This window comes from Ranitomeya variabilis, chromosome 2 (assembly GCF_051348905.1).
Source record: "Ranitomeya variabilis isolate aRanVar5 chromosome 2, aRanVar5.hap1, whole genome shotgun sequence".
NCBI classification, from domain to species: Eukaryota; Metazoa; Chordata; class Amphibia; order Anura; family Dendrobatidae; genus Ranitomeya; species Ranitomeya variabilis.
This window is the reverse complement of record NC_135233.1, coordinates 686178837-686196943: the sequence shown is the minus strand read 5'-3', so window position 1 is coordinate 686196943 and position 18107 is coordinate 686178837. Positions and strand designations below refer to the sequence as shown.

The 18107-nt window shown below is 43.7% G+C and overlaps 1 protein-coding gene across 1 annotated transcript in view; it reads left to right on the top strand.

Annotated features, from left to right (window-relative positions):
* Window positions 1–3459: 3459 nt before the first annotated feature.
* The window catches only part of ENPP3 (ectonucleotide pyrophosphatase/phosphodiesterase 3), a 211568-nt gene continuing 196920 nt past the window's right edge, over window positions 3460–18107 (top strand). The window contains exon 1 of the mRNA XM_077289350.1: window positions 3460–3695. Within this exon, the coding sequence (XP_077145465.1) occupies window positions 3618–3695 (78 nt within the window). The 5' untranslated portion in view covers window positions 3460–3617. The remainder of the gene's footprint in view (window positions 3696–18107) is intronic.

Below are 18107 nucleotides of genomic sequence, written 5' to 3'. Positions count from 1 at the left end.
CAATCACATCAAAGTTAATGTGATTTATAGAATCTCATGCCCACTGTGCTTTAAAAAAAAAACATTAGCAATTTTGCAATTGCAACATATCAATTTATTTGCTGATCCTTAATGGCAATTTTGACACTATGTTTAAACTGCAGCAGGTGGCCTACCTGAATCTAACACATAAAGTATAGTGTGCCAAGTACTGCTCATTGTCTCTTCAGAGAGTAAGGCCGGCGTCACACTCGGCGTAAGACAATACGGTCCGTATTTTACGGCCGTAATACGGCCGAAATACGGTGAAATGTTCCCAAAATAGTGATCCGTAGTCAGGGTGTGTCAGCGTATTTTGCGCATGGCATCCTCCGTATGTAATCCGTATGGCATCCGTACTGCGAGATTTTCGCGCAGGCTTGCAAAACCGACATCTAATGGATTTATGTGCTCAAATGTTCGGGAAAACATATATACAGTATATATATATATATATGTCATTGAGACACATATATATATATTCTGTATTTAGATTTCATTCAGCGCGATATGTGTTAAAAGCCGGTAATTCAATTGCCGGCTTCTCATTTCTCCTGCACAAACCCGACAGGATATGAGACATGGTTTACATACAGTAAACCATCTCATATCCCCATTTTTTTTGCATATTCCACACTACTAATGTTAGTAGTGTGTATGTGCAAAATTTCAGCGCTGTAGCTGCTGAAATAAAGGGTTAAATGGCGGAAAAAATTGGCGTGGGCTCCCGCGCAATTTTCTCCGCCAGAATGGTAAAGCCAGTGACTGAGGGCAGATATTAATAGCCAGGAGAGGGTCCTTGGTTATTGGCCCCCCCGTGGCTACAAACATCTGCCCCCAGCCACCCCAGAAAAGGCACATCTGGAAGATGCGCCTATTCTGGCACTTGGCCACTCTCTTCCCACTCCCTGTAGCGGTGGGATATGGGGTAATGGAGGGTTAATGCCACCTTGCTATTGGAAGGTGACATTAAGCCAGATTAATAAAGGAGAGGCGTCAATTATGACACCTATCCATTATTAATCCAATTGTAGGAAAGGGTTAAAAAACACACACACACATGATTTAAAAGTATTTTAATGAAAAAAACACAGCGGTTGTTGTAATAATTTATTGTACTCTCAGTCCATCAGGAACACCCTCGCTTGGAAAAATAATAAACGCACAAGATACATACCTTCTGCTGTCAGATCAGGTCCCACGAAGTAATCCATCTGAAGGGGTTAACTAATATTACAGGCAGAGCTGCGATAAACCGCTCGCTCGTACCTGTAATCCCCGGGTGCTGAAAGGAAAGCAGTGATCTATACTTACATTCAGTTGCGGTGATGCGCCCCTGCTGGATGTTCTCATGAACTGCAGCCTGGGAACTTTTTCCCACGCTACAGGTCATATGAGGACATCCACCAGGGGGCGCATCACCGCGACTGAAGGTAACTATAGGTCATTGACCTACATTTCCTTCAGTCGCGGTGATGCGCCCCCTGGTGGATGTCCTCATATGACCTGTAGCGTGGGAAAAAGTTCCCAGGCTGCAGTTCATGAGAACATCCAGCAGGGGCGCATCACCGCGACTGAAGGTAACTATAGGTCATTGACCTACATTTCCTTCAGTCGCGGTGATGCGCCCCCTGGTGGATGTCCTCATATGACCTGTAGCGTGGGAAAAAGTTCCCAGGCTGCAGTTCATGAGAACATCCAGCAGGGGCGCATCACCGCAACTGAATGTAAGTATAGATCACTGCTTTCCTTTCAGCACCCGGGGATTACAGGCAGAGCGAGTGGATTATCGCAGCTCTGCCTGTAATATTAGTTAACCCCTTCAGATGGATTACTTCGTGGGACCTGATCTGACAGCAGAAGGTATGTATCTTGTGCGTTTATTATTTTTCCAAGCGAGGGTTTTCCTGATGGACTGAGAGTACAATAAATTATTACAACAACCGCTGTGTTTTTTTCATTAAAATACTTTTCAATCATGTGTGTGTGTTTTTTAACCCTTTCCTACAATTGGATTAATAATGGATAGGTGTCATAATTGACGCCTCTCCATTATTAATCTGGCTTAATGTCACCTTCCAATAGCAAGGTGGCATTAACCCTTCATTACCCCATATCCCACCGCTACAGGGAGTGGGAAGAGAGTGGCCAAGTGCCAGAATTGGCGCATCTTCCAGATGTGCCTTTTCTGGGGTGGCTGGGGGCAGATGTTTTTAGCCACGGGGGGGGCCAATAACCATGGACCCTCTCCTGGCTATTAATATCTGCCCTCAGTCACTGGCTTTACCATTCTGGCGGAGAAAATTGCGCGGGAGCCCACGCCAATTTTTTCCGCCATTTAACCCTTTATTTCAGCAGCTACAGCGCTGAAATTTTGCACATACACACTACTAACATTAGTAATGTGGAATATGCAAAAAAAAAGGGGATATGAGATGGTTTACTGTATGTAAACCATGTCTCATATCCTGTCGGGTTTGTGCAGGAGAAATTAAAAGCCGGCAATTGAATTACCGACTTTTCACTAACAGCGCTGCGTATTTCTCGCAAGTCACACTGCTGGTCAGTGTGGAATCCGTATTTTTCACGCCCCCATAGACTTTCATTGGCGATTTTTTTGCGCAGTACGCTGACAAACGCAGCATGCTGCGATTTTGTACGGCCGTAGAAAGCCGTATAATACTGAACCGTAATATACGGCTAATAGGAGCAGCCCCATTGAGAATAATTGTGCCGTATGTTATGCGAGTTTTACGGACGTAGTTTCTGCGCTCTTACGTCCGTAAAACTCGCCAGTGTGACGCCGGCCTAAGAGGACTGGCACTCTAGAGCCACCTATTGAAAGTAGCTATCCTAAGTCAATATCGACCCTCTAATGAGCCTTGCCACTTGCCATAGGGTAAAAGCCAAAACCAAAATGAAAATTTGCATATTTCCCAGAGGAACATTGCAAGGCTTAAAAGTCTCCTCACCTTGGCATGTCAGGCTTGACATGTCACTTTCTGCAAGGAGAAATGTTACCTCTTGAAGCACTGCTCATTCACCCACTCCACTAATGGCCAATCCGAGCCTAAATAGAACTGCAGGACAGTATTCGTACTGTACGTGTAGATTACTATTGTCTACACTGACGTGAAACCTGTAAGTTTATGCAGAACAAAGTGTTAGTAAAAAGTACTTGGCAGACGGGTCCTAACTATTGTTATGTGAGTCGGTCTCAGTAGTGGGTAAAGTGCATTATTTCACAACCTTCGTAATTTTAAACTGTGTATTGCAAATGCTTCTTATCGAAGCTGTCAGAAAGTAAAGCAAGGTGTTAAAGTAATGTTATGCTACTTCATTATCACAGATTGTACTTTACCTGAAGTCCATACGGTAATCTTTTCACTCTTATTACCCATTCCCCTCAAGCAGATAAACCTGTTTGGTCTTTGACCCGTTATATGTCTCTTGTATCTTCCTGGTGTCACATTGTGCTGTTGTTCCTTCCACAGGCTGGGATTTTCTATTGTGCAGGAAGAAACAAGGAGACACAAAAAATACTGCCATCGCCTTACCCTGCCAGCTGCTGTACAACAGCTTAGCTCCTCTTTAAGAAAATGGAATCAACTCAAAGGTTAAATATGGAAGAACCTGTAAAGAAAAAGCGAGTGAACAAGTATAAGATCATTTCTGTGGTAAGTGCTAAGATGTTGTTTTATGACTGCTAGTAGATTTCTCAGAAAAATACTGGAAAATAATTACTGAATATTCTTTTGACACCGAGGAATTATGACAGATGAGCCTTTCTGCATGTATTAACTGTGGCCCCTGCATTCTTAGGCCATGTTCACACGTTCCTGAATTCCCTGCTGTTTTTCTGCACTAAAAACCGCAGCTCTTGGCAGAAAACGCAGGTGCGGTTTTTGGTGCGGTTTTGGTGCGTTTTTTGGTGCGTTTTTTGATGCGGTTTTTAGTGCGGTTTTTTATACAGTTTTCTCTGCAGATTGTCTATGTTTGACACAAATAAAGCTTTAACTGCAGTGGGGGGAAAAAAAAAAAGAAATGATGTCATTTCCTTGTCCAACTTTTTTCTTCTTCCATCCTCCATTTTGGGACTAAACACCAAAATGAGTGGACGTGTTTTGAATGACAGCGCTCCACAGAGTGCTGAGCGTAGGCCAGATCACAGCCCGTCCTTTTTTTGGTTGATTTTGGACACAGCAAAAATGCAACTTGCTGCGTCCTCTGCGCCCGGACGCGTGCGCTGCAGTGACGCATGCGTCGCAAAACGCAAGTGCAACGCATGTCCATGCGCCCCCATGTTAAATATAGGGGCGCATGACGCATGCGGCGACGCTGCGGCGCCCGATGCTGCGGCGCAGACCGCAAATGTGAACGTAGACTTAGTGCCACGTATCACGTATTTCAGTGCCACGTATTTCAGTGCCACGCATTTAAGTGCCACGTATCACGTATTTAAGTGCCACGTATTTAAGTGCCACGTATCACGTATTTAAGTGCCACGTATCACGTATTTAAGTGCCACGTATCACGTATTTCAGTGCCACGTATTTCAGTGCCACGTATTTCAGTGCCACGTATCACGTATTTAAGTGCCACGTATCACGTATTTAAGTGTCACGTATCACGTATTTCAGTGCCACGTATTTCAGTGCCACGTATTTCAGTGCCACGTATCACGTATTTAAGTGCCACTTATCACGTATTTAAGTGCCACGTATTTCAGTTGCACGTATTTTTGCTATTGTAAGGTGGCATTAATCCCGGTTAATAATGGAGAGGTGTCAATAAGACGCCTATCCATTATTAAAGCTATTAAAATGATCAAAAAAAATATAGGGGGACCCCCCCCTAAAAAAAAATAAAAAATGACATAGGGTCCCCCTATATTTTTAGGCCAGAAAGGCTAGGCAGACTGCTGCGGGCCAATATTTGTGGCCTGGGAAGGGGTTAAAATACCCATGGCTGTTCCCAGGCCATGAATATGAAGCCCACAGCTGTCTGCGTAGCCTTTCTGGCTTAGAAATAAAGGGAGAGCCCCCCCCAAAAAAAGTGTTGGGGTCCTCCTATATTTTTAGGCCAGAAAGGCTACGCAGACAGCCGTGGGCTTATATTCATAGCCTAGGAAAGGGGCCATGGATATTTGTCCCCCCCCCCTGGCTACAAATATAAGCCCGCAGCTGCCCCAGAAAAGGCGCATCAAAATGATGTGCCAATTCTGGCACTTAGCCCCTCTCTTCCCACTCCCTGTAGCGGTGGGATATGGGGTAATGAGGGGTTAATGCCACCTTGCTATTGTAAGGTGGCATTAAGCCCGGTTAATAATGGAGAGGCGTCAATAAGACGCCTATCCATTATTAATCCAATGAAAGGGTTAAAAAAAACCACAAACACTAGAAAAAAAATATTTTAATGAAATAAAGACACCCACTTTTTGACCATATTTTATTGTACGCTCAATCCGTCCTGAAGACCCTCGACCTGAAAAAGACGCAAAATAAAAAAACAAATTCATACTCCCTGGCCCTGTCCGCAGAAATCCATCGAGGGTCCCACGAAGATCTTCCATGGAGAACAGACACATCCAGAGATATGTCTGCTCTCCACGGCTGCAGCAACACACTGACAGGAGCCATAGTTCCTGTCGGTGTGTCACTGCGCATGCGCGAGCGAGTTTACCGGCGGTCATTGACCCCGGCTCTCTCGCTTAACGGCAGTGCTGCGTGGGAAAGTTCAACGCAGCTGTACTGCCGTTAACCGAGACGCCGGAGCCATTGAACTCCGGAACAGTACGCGATACACTGCTAGGAGCTTCGCTCCTGGCAGTGTATCGCCGGAGAGCAGCCGATCGGCGTGGGGCACTCGTTTTATGGATTCTGCGGACAGGGAGTATGAATTTGATTTTTTATTTTGGGATTTTTTCTAGGGGATCGAGGGCTTCGCCTACCAGTGTGCTGTTGGTGAGTATATACTCTGTGTTATATGTTGTATGTACTGTGTGTCATTTATGTGTATTGTGTGTGTTTTGTGTAACTTTACAACTGTGCTAAGTCGCCGGACACAGGGACAACTCTCCCATCCTAATACCGGATGGGAGTAGTAGTCCCATACGGCGACTTAGCACAATGGTGGCACTAGCGTCGCATGGGGACACACACACATACACACACACACACACACATAGACACACACACACATACATACACACACACACACACACACATACCAAATCTATCAAACAGCCGACATCGATCCCCATGCGACGGTATGCCTCCGTCACTTCGGAACACACTCCGCCCACGCACTTCCGCCGACGCACTTCCGCCCGCTTCCCCGCACTTCCTGCTGCAGCGGTTTCTCCACCCATAACCGCAATAAAACCCGCAGATATATTTTTGATCTGCGGGTTTGACCTCACAATGGAGGTCTATGGGTGCAGAACCGCTGCAGTTCTGCACAAAGAAGTGACATGGTCCTTCTTTTTTACCGCAGCTATTCAGCGCGGCTTTTTTAGTGAATTTCTGCATCATGTGCACGCGTTTCCTGTTTTCCATAGGGTTACATTGTACTGTACCCTGCATGGAAAACAGCTGCGGACCCGCAGCGGCAAAATCGCTGCAGTTCCGCGGTAAAAAACGCATTGTGTGAACATGGCCTTATGATGGGCAGGGTTCTGTGCTCATACCCCCATCATTTAAACACAACCTAAGAATATGCCATTGTTTTAGTCCCAGTAAATGAGATTTATTTAAAGCATTATATAGTCCAGGGTCTCAAAAGGCTATGTAAAAGTGCAGCACATAAAAAAACTTGAATTTGATGGACCACATTTTTTGTGGGTCGAAATTATCTTTTCAGTGTTAGCAATTGTTTTTCTTGATGATGTTTTGATCACTTTTTTCTTCTATTTTGTATGTAACAAAAAAATAAAGAAAACCAAACATTATTTGGAATATTTTTAATTAATTTTTGATAGCGTGTGTGATAACACAACATTTAATCTTAATTATTCAGATGTCTATTTTCAGTAGTCCAGGAGAAATATATAATCTGAATGTTGACTTATGTGTTTTTCTTCAGTTGGTCAAGAAACACAGACTGTTATCATGGGAATCATAGACTACTGTTTGAATGCTAACTCTTGAGTTGTTGTTTGCTGTAATTTATTGTCTGCTATCTTTGGGGGACAGAAGCAGAGGGTTATTGTACAATAGATGTTTGCTAATTTGTTGATTATCCATTGTATGAGTCCAAGTAACTTGTGGACTTGCAAAACAGAGGAGGACAAACTATGCAGATTAATTAAATACTCGAAAAATGAAAGGTAAACTCATCCCACCTCCCCCTGTCCTGTGGATGATGACTTAAACCATAGATATGTATATAAAAAGGGATTTTCTATCCTTCTGCAGAAGGTAGACACTTTACAAAACCACAGCCAGAACATCATGGCTCCATTAGAAGAAATTTATAAAACCTTAACCAGGAACACTCTACAGGACAACTGCCAGGCCAACATGGCTGTATCAGTAGGGACACAGATTTAACATTCTACAGGATGCCAGCTTAAGGACCATGGCACTAGCTGGAAGAATTGACCATCACGGAACCCATGGAGACATTCGGAGAAGCCAGGTTGTGACCCTCAGGTCACCTGGCACCATGGATATGTTTGAGGAACTCAGGTTTGGACCATCTGGTCACCTGGCCCCATAGAGATGTTCAGAGAAAACAGGTTGGAACCTTATGGTCACCTGGCACCATGGATACGTTTACGGAAACCAGGTTGGGACCCTCCAGTCACCTGGCTCCATGGAGACATTTAGAGAAGCCAGGTTGGGACCATCTTGTCACTTGGCCACGTGCCTCAATGGACCATCAGCTTTCTAAGCGTGTTGTCACCTTATCTTTGTGGGGGCCCACCAAAAGTGGGGTGCCACTGGTGAGGGAAGTCGGCCCTAGAAGCCCCGGAGTCGCAGCTGCTGTAATCTCGATGAGTCAGCGAAAGGGTGTGACTCTAATCTTGTAATAGTGCACCATCGTGGGTATTTTGCTGGGACCGTTCTATATGTTATCTGTTTGGGGGTTCAATAAAGTATTGCCATGCATGCTGTTTTACCCTCACCCTGTGTTGTCTGAGTGCTATTATGCCCATAGGAAAAAGGAGAGCGAGAATTCATTGTGATGAGCCCTGGTCCATACGGTCTCATGCCAGCGGACGGGAGCACCAACTGACCCCGTGTCTCCACATTTGGTAGCAGCTGTGGGAAGCTACTCAGCCCAGAGGATTATAGGGAGCTGCAGGGGACTGGTGTTTGCAGAAACTGTCCAAGGGCTCCACAACCAGAGAGGCATATAGAAAGACCCAGGAGATCATAGGTGAGGCATACACAACAGGTTTCGGATGCAACTATGTCCAACCCCACCAGCTTGGTCTTTGAAACAGATCAGACTGGATGTATAACCGCAACAAGAAACGGCAACTACAGGAGCTGTGCCAGCTTCAACAGATTGAATACCAGGCCACCAACACTTGATCGGATTTAATTCAGGAACCACAGGATGCGGAGGGCGCTATGTGTGGATGTAATGGATACAAGTCGATACTCATCAATTACATGAGTAGTTACCCAGATCAAGCCAGGGACCAAGAGAAGGATGATCAGAATCCCATCACGTCTGGCTAATTAAGATGGGGGAGCAATGTGACCACACAGCATTTAATCTTAATTATTTAGACCTTTGTGGAAAAAGTTCAGTTCTCACATAGTGATACCGAACATGTATAGGTTTTTTTTGTTTAAAAAGCCGTAACATTTTCAATATTCAGGTGATTGAGCTGTGTGAAGGCTCTGCTTTGAGTCCTGAGATGATGTTTTTATTGATACTATTTGAGGATAGTTACAATGTTTTGCCTCTTATTGCAGTATTTCCGCTGTTGTGGCAGTTGAAAAACTGCAGTTTTAGTGTTTTGATCTTTTAACACCACTTATTGATCTGGTTAATTCATTTTATATTTTGATAGACTGGAGTTTTACATGTTCCTGGGCCTGCAGCAAAGTCAGAGAGATGGCTTGTGACTTACCAGTATGTCATATGTTGGTAAGGGCTTAATGTCCTCTGTCCTGACCTCCATCTTGTAATAATGTCCTCTGTCTTGACCCCTATACTGTAATAATGTCTCCCATCCTGGCCTCATTTGTAATTTTGTACATCGTCGTGTAACGATGTCCCTTATCCTGGCCCCCATTCTGTAATAATGTCCCCCATCTTTGCCCCATCCAGTAATGTCCCTCATACTGGCTCCCATCCTGTAATAATGTGTCCCATCCTGTAAGAATGTCCCCTATCATTCCCCCTCTCCTGTATTAATGTCCTCAACCCAGACCACCATCTCATAATACTGTTCCCCGTCCTGTAATAAAGTCCCCCGTCCTGGCCCCATCTTGTAATAACATCCCCCATTCTGTAATGATGTCCCCCATCCTGACCCTTATCCTATAATAATGTCCCCCAGCCTGACTCCCATCCTGTGATAATGACAATGTCCCCCATCCTTGCCCCTATTCTTTAATAATGTTCTCTGCCCTGATCACCATCTTGTAATAATGTCCTCTGTCTTTGTTGCTGTCGCAATAAAAGCCCCTATCCTGTAATAATGATCCTCTTTCTTTTCCTCATCCTGTAATAATGTCTCCCCTCCTGGCCCCCATCCGGCAATATCCTCATCTTGTAATAATGGCCACCATCTTCTAATAATGTCCATATTCTGTATTAATGTCCTTTGCCCTGGCTCCCATCCAGTAATAATGTCCTCTAATCTGGTTCCTGTCCTTTAATAATGTCCCCTTTCCTAGCCATCATGTAATAATGACCCCTCCTGTAATGTCTCCCATTTAACATTAATACCCATTCTTCTTGTATTATTGTTTCCCATCTTGTAATAATGTCACCTATCCTGCAATAATGCCTCTATTCTGCAATAATATCCTTTCCCTTCTTGTAATAATGTTTCCATCCAGTAATAATGCTCTCCCGGCTACCCCCATTGCTCTTCACATATACATAAAAAAAAGATAAAGAAAAGTAAATGATTCTTCTCACCTGTTCCTGGTGGAGTGGCATATTGGCGTGACATCATGTGACAGGCATGCTGATGTCAGCTACCAGCCTCTTTGATAAGATTGCCAGTGGCTGTCTGCACCACATAACATGTCAACTGAATTCAGCTGAAAGAGGCGCTGACATCGTTGTGCCCCCATTCTCCCAGGAATGTGTTTTGTAATAAACTACAATCTATTCCTATTCTTCTGAATCCTGTGAATTCCTGACCAGCAGCGCAGCACACAGGCATTTCTTCCTTTGGTACAGCATTTCAGAAATAACATACCATAATTTGAAAAACGGCCGGGGACTACCGGGAGTAACATGACTAGTACAGTGCGGCCCTCGGCTGGCAGCTCACCGCCCTCCTCCAGTTTATTGACAGGTTTCTCCCTACATACACAAGAGAGTCAAGTGTAGCGGGGCAGGGAGAAGCCGACCAGAAACTTCATTGGACTTGTCCCCAGCCAGCTTTTCAAATTCATGCTTTTATGATTTGCAATGGATTCATTATAAATGATTGACTTATCTATATTAGATTTTGTTTTTTTGCATATATGTCCACATACTGCCAAACCAGCTATAATAAAACAATCAGTCTGCTACTGTTTATAATTCCAATATTCTTCCTGCTACTGCCTGCTGACGCATACTGAAGTGAACTACAAGAGTTAGGGACCATCCCAATTGGGTACACCTTGTCGCGGTGGAATTGTTTTTAAGCTTTTTTGCTCAGAATTGTGTTAACTAAGTAACTTATCATGGTAGAGGAAAATTAACTCCTTTACGCCGCAGCCAATTTCCCTTTTTGCGTTTCATTTTTTTCTTCCTCTTCTTCCCAGAGCCATACCTCTATTATTTTTCTGTTTTCATAGACATGCGAGGGCTTGTTTTTGTGGGACGAGTTGTACTTTTCAATGACACCATTTATTTTACCACATAGTGTACACGAAAACATGAAAAAATTTAAAATGTGGTGAAATTGTAAAAAAAAGCAACACAATTCTGACTGTTTTTTTTTTAGGAATTGTTTTTACAGTGTACATTTTGTGGTAAAAATCACCATGCAATAGGATTCTCCTCATCAATACGATTTCAGCAATACCAAACGTGCAGTTTTTTAATTATTTTAGTGGTGAAAAAAAAAAATTGGCGCTGTTTTCCGAAAGCTGTAACATTTTTATTTTTCTGCCGATGGAGCTTTGTGATAGCTTATTTTTTGTGGGGTAAGATGACATTTTTATTAGTACTATTTTGGGATAGATGTGACATTTTGATCTCTTGTTACAGCCTTTTTTAGGGAACTATGGCAACTGAAAAAAGTAACACAACCTTCTGGCTCATTCAGTGTTGGGTGTGTCTGGAAGTGCAAGATCTAGAGCTTTGTTTTCATGATGATGTACCATAATATATATATATATAATATATATATATATTTTTCCAGGAACTGAAATCAGAGGTCTATATACTATAAACTCACTGTGAGTCCCCCTATAACAGGCCTAGTAGTTGAAGCAGCAGCAGCCTCGTCCATCACTCGTCAGTCAATTGAGTATTTGTCTTGACAATTGGGGGCGGCGGAGTTTCCTAGCCCCGACAAACTGGTGGCAGCAGTGAGATCTGTGTGATTCCCCTTGTTGGGTATCCTTGACAACTGGTGGCAGCGATGGGATCTGATTGACCCCAATGGTGTTTTCCTTAACAAACTGGTAGCAGCAGTGGGATATCACAGAGCATTAGTAGTGTAGTTTGAGCAATCATTTTTGTCACTAAAAACTTGCACGGTTCCCCCCAAGAATTCTGTGCAGAGTATTGACGATCGGACTAAAGGTACCGTCACATTAAGCGACGCTGCAGCGATATAGACAAGGATGCCGATCGCTGCAGCGTCGCTGTTTCGTCGCTGTGTGGTCGCTGGACAGCTGTCACACAGACAGCTCTCTGGCGACCAACGATGCCGAAGTCCCCGGGTAACCAGGGTAAACATCGGGTTACTAAGCGCAGGGCCGCGCTTAGTAACCCGATGTTTACCCTGGTTACCAGTGTAAATGTAAAAAAAAACAAACACTACATACTTACATTCCGGTGTCTGTCGAGTCCCCCGGCGTCCGCTTCCCTGCACTGTGTCAGCGCCGGCCGTAAAGTGAAAGCAAAGCACAGTGGTGACGTCACCGCTGTGCTCTGCTTTACGGCCGGCCGGCGCTGACACAGTGCAGGGAAGCGGACGCCGGGGGACTCGACAGACACCGGAATGTAAGTATGTAGTGTTTGGGTTTTTTCACATTTACACTGGTAACCAGGGTAAACATTGGGTTACTAAGCGTGGCCCTGCGCTTAGTAACCCAATGTTTACCCTTGTTACCAGTGAAGGCATCGCTGAATCCACGTCACACACGCCGATTCAACGATGTCAGCGGGTGATCCAGCGACGAAATAAGGTGCTGGCCTTCTAGCTCCGACCAACGATGTCACAGCAGGATCCTGATCGCTGCTGCGTGTCAAACACAACGATATCGCTATCCAGGACGCTGCAACGTCACGGATCGCTATCGTTATCATTGTTAAGTTGTTCAGTGTGAAGGTACCTTTAGTGTTTATTCATACTTGGGACGATACTGTACATGTAGTAGTTACACCCCTCCCCTTCTCTTGTTTTTCTGTTCTGTCTTTTGTTTGGCGAGTGACTGCTAAGATGGTAACTTATAAGAAGCACTAGAAAGCTGGGCTGAATGCAGATCAGTTCGTTTGAGGAACGAGATCTTAACAAGACCAAAGAGATGTTAATCTGTGCCTTAGTGGAGGTTGATTTCAGGCACTAACATAATGTGGCACCAAATACTGGCACAAGTGGAGGACTATTATGCCCAGATGTGAATCTGGTTCCAGAACTATCCAACTGAGAGGGAGCCAGCAGCACCCATGGCTCCCATAGTGGAATGGACTCTTGCTTTCCACTTATTCTGCAGCAAATGGGAGGTTGTGACACTCAAATGTGGATGCAACTTGTGCTACAAGAATGTAAGATGTGAGTTTTCAGAGCAGCAGGCCCAAGCTGAGCAAGAAACCGTGAATCGACAGGCTGAGAGACCCGAGCGATAGGCCCCAGAGCAACAAGCCAAGTGAGAGGCTTCTGAGTTACTGGCTGAGAGAGACCACCAGCTGGAGTTAGTCCAACTCTAGAAGGATCAATCTACCCCACTGAACAGTGAGTCCAATAATGTTGATAGCCTTGAACCCTGTCCCAAGCATTTTCCTGTCATGGACAAGGACACAGATCTGGACACATTTTTGAGGGGGTTTGAAAAGCCTGCAGACAGTACTTGTTGCCTGAGGACCAGTAGGCCTGATTTGTAACCCCAGAGCTACAAAGCAAAGTATGTAAACATGCAGTGACAGTTTCGTGCCAACAGCTGTCAACGACATCCAAGTAGCGCTGGAATAGGTGTGGGGACGCATGCCATCAGTCCCTGCACTCACGACACTGTGATTGGTCAGTCAATCAGACTGACAGATCACAGCATGATTGTTTAGGAGGTGCTGAAATATCAGCACTTCCTGCATGATCACAGCAGGAGCTCGGCTCACCTAACAGCTGAGTTCCTGATATAACATCAAGGGACAGTACCAGCACTGACCCTGGCTGTTTAACCCCCTAAATGCTGTAATCCAGAGCGATCACGACATTAACGAGGCAGGCAGACGGACAGGAGCTCCCTCTGCCTTTAGATAGGCCCGTCTATGACGTCAGCCATGGTGACCCAAGATTGTCATGATTACCCCGGGCCCCAGGTCACCAAGCTACGGAAAGCTAGTGCATTGCAATGCATTATACTTGAGATCAAAGTAAAAAAAATGAGAGTCCCATAGAGGGACTAAGTAAAATAGTTTAAAAAAAAAAAGGAAAAATATATTTTAGAAAATTACAAAATAATAATACAAAAATAAACAAAAATATTACACTAATAAATCCACATTTTTATGTATTCAAATAACTAAAAAAGTGCACATATAGGTATTGTGGCATCCGGAATGACCCGATCTATAAAAGTGTCATACTAGTTAATCTCTTAAGTAAGCGCCGTAAAAAAAGATGTGCAACCTATGCTTTTTCATCATATCGGTGGGAAAATGCAGAATAAAACACAATCAAAAAGACAAATGTACATAAAAATTGTATACCTGAAAATGTCATTTTGTCCTGCAGAAAACAAGCAGGCATACAGCTCAGTCAGCTGAAAAATAAAAAAGTTATAGCTGTCAGAGTATAGCGATGCAAAAATAATTATTGTTATTGTGTAAAAGCGCTAAAACACAAAAAAATTATATAAATGTGGTATCGTTGTAATCATTCTGACCTGAAGAATAAAGTTGCCTTGTCACTTTTACCACACGTGGAACAGAATTGAAAAAAAAACAAAAAAAACAATTACTGAATTGCTGGTTTTTGTTCATTATGCCTCCCAAAAATCAGAATAGAAAGTGATTAAAAAATGTTAGGAGCCCCGAAAATGGTACCAATAAAAACGTCAACACATTCCGCAAAAGCAGCCCTCATGTTACTCTGTCTGCAGAAATATGGAAAAATAATACCTTTCAAACTAGCTGCCAAACCTAAAAAAGCTATATAAGCTCGGCTCTCATTTATCCTGCACACTTCGCTGAGCGCTTACACCTGGGGTTCTATGTATATCTCTGAAATCCCTGATACAAACGGAACCACCGGTGGAAGATTCACTATAACGAGGCAGATGGAGGCACCATTGACACAATCTGGTCTTTCATCCTGTGATGTACGTCTTTTTTTTTAGGTGTACATGAAAGCTAGATTGACTACAGTTTTGTGCACTTCTGAAAAGAAGGACACCACTGAACAGAGACCAGACATAGTCTAGATCAGGGGCAGGGAATCTTTTTTGCTACCAAGGGCCATTTGGATATTTATACCATCCTTCGGGGGCCGTACAAACTCTGCCCACAAAGTACTTTTTGACTCTTCCACTGGTGTCAGGACCTAATCTTTCATTGGATGCCCCTTCAGTGTTCAGTAGTGAACACTGTGCGTTTGTGCTAGCAGAGCAAAAAGAAATTAATGAGCTGGTAGCAATCAAAATACAGCTCCCTGCCCAAGAACGTGGTCCCTGAGAATCTGCCCAGGGGCCTGATAAAATGTGATCGAGAGCCGTAAATGGCCCGGGAGCCTCAGGTTCCCCACCCCTGTTCTAGATTAACTCTGCTGTCTCATTACAGTGAATAGATCTCTTGGGGGTTTCATCTGAATCATGTCATTGAATGATTTAGATGGAAACCCTGATGTAAGTGCTCAGCGTGGAGCACAGAATAAATGTGATCCAAAATGTTATGTAAAATGTTCCCAATAAAAGCTTCAACTCAATTAACATAAAAAGCGAGTCCTTACTCAGGTCCGTCATCTGTTAACGGAAATATAGGAGGCTTCAACGTTACTGGTAGTTCAAAGGCTCTGGAAAAGCGCTATGACCCCCACACCCACCTAAAGAAATCCAGCGAATTCTGCGCTCCCAAATCCAAATGACCCCTCCCTTCTGAACCCCACAGTGTTTCTAAACAACATTTATCATCCACATGCTTGGCAGGGGTATAATTTCCAACATGGGGTCACTTGAGAGGGTATTCTACCATTGTAGCACTTAGGGACTCTGCATATGGAGTCCGCAAACTATTCTAGAAAAATCTGCACTCCAGGAGGCAAACAGCTCTCTGTCCCTCCCGATTCTTGCCATCTGGCTAAGCAGTACTGGACAGCCACATATGGAGTATTGCCACATTCAGTAGAAATTGTGTAACAAATAACGGTGCCATTTTTACCCATTTCCCCATGTAAAAATGTCAAATCTAGGGCTGTAAATACAGTTAGGTCCATATATATTTGGACAGAGACAACATTTTTCTAATTTTGGTTATAGACATTACCACAATGAATTTTAAGCAAAACAATTCAGATGCAGTTAAAGTTCAGACTTTCAGCTTTCATTTGAGGGTATCCACATTAAAATTGGATGAAGGGTTTAGGAGTTTCAACTCCTTAACAGGTGCCACCCTGTTTTTAAAGGGCCCAAAAGTAATTGGACAGATTCAATAATTTTTAATGAAATGTTCATTTTTAGTACTTGGTTGAAAACCCTTTGTTTGCAATGGCTGCCTGAAGTCTTGAACTCATGGACATCACTAGACGCTGTGTTTCCTCCTTTTTGATGCTCTGTCAGGCCTTCACTGCAGTGGTTTTCAGTTGCTGTTTGTTTGTGGGCCTTTCTGTCTGAAGTTTAGTCTTTAACAAGTGAAATGCATGCTCAATTGGGTTGAGATCAGGTGACTGACTTGGCCATTCAAGAATATTCCACTTCTTTGCTTTAATAAACTCCTGAGTTGCTTTGGCTTTATGTTTTGGGTCATTGTCCATCTGTAGTATGAAACGACAACCAACCAGTTTTGCTGCATTTGGCTGGATCTGAGCACACAGTGTGGGTCTGAATACCTCAGAATTCATTCGGCTGCTTCTGTCCTGTGTCACATCATCAATAAACACTAGTGACCCAGTGCCACTGGCAGCCATGCATGCCCAAGCCATCACACTGCCTCCGCCGTGTTTTACAGATGATGTGGTATGCTTTGGATCATGAGCTGTACCACGCCTTCGCCATTCTTTTCTCTTTCCATCATTCTGGTAGAGGTTGATCTTGGTTTCATCTGTCCAAAGAATGTTCTTCCAGAACTGTGCTGGCTTTTTTAGATGTTTTTTAGCAAAGTCCAGTCTAGCCTTTTTATTCTTGATGCTTATGAGTGGCTTGTACCGTGCAGTGAACCCTCTGTATTTACTTTCATGCAGTCTTCTCTTTATGGTAGATTTGGATATTGATATGCCGACCTCCTGGAGAGTGCTGTTCACTTGGTTGGCTGTTGTGAAGAGGTTTCTCTTCACCATGGAGATTATTCTGCGATCATCCACCACTGTTGTCTTCCGTGGGCGCCCAGGTCTTTTTTCATTGATGAGTTCACCAGTGCTTTCTTTCTTTCTCAGGATGTAACAAACTAGATTTTGCCACTCCTAATATTGTAGCAATTTCTCGGATGGGTTTTTTCTGTTTTCACAGCTTAAGGATGGCTTGTTTCACCTGCATGGAGAACTCCTTTGACCGCATATTTACTTAACAGCAAAACCTTCCAAATGCAAGCACCACACCTCAAATCAACTCCAGGCCTTTTATCTGCTTAATTGAGAATTACATAATGAAGAGATTGCCCACACCTGTCCATGAAATAGCCTTGGAGTCAATTGTCCAATTACTTTTGGTCCCTTTAAAAACAGGGTGGCACATGTTAAGGAGCTGAAACTCCTAAACCCTTCATCCAATTTTAATGTGGATACCCTCAAATGAAACCTGAAAGTCTGAACTTCAACTGCATCTGAATAGTTTTGTTTAAAATTCATTGTGGTAATGCCTATAACCAAAAGAAGAAAAATGTTGTCTTTGTCCAAATATATATGGACCTAACTGTATAACTATTTTTTTCTTTACTGCCCAATGATATGAAATTCTGTAATACACCTGTGGTGTCAATGTGATTACTACACCCCTAGATGAATTAATTCAGAGATGTAATTTGTAAAATGGGGTCACTTATGGGGGGTTCTGCTGCACTGGCTCTGAAAATGGGTCATGGCACCCACAGATCATAAGGCTATGTGCACACGTTGCGGATTCGTGTGTGGATTTTTCTGCACCGTTTTTGCAAAATCCACTGGTAAAACGCACTGCGGATTACCTGCGGATTTACCGCGGATTTCCAGCGTTTTTTGTGCGGATTCCATCTGCAGTTTTACACCTATGGATTCCTATTGAGGAGCAGGTGTAAACCGCTGTGGAATCCGCGCAAACAATTGACATGCTGCGGAAAATACAACGCAGCGTTTCCGCGTGGTATTTTCCGCAGCATGTGCACGGATT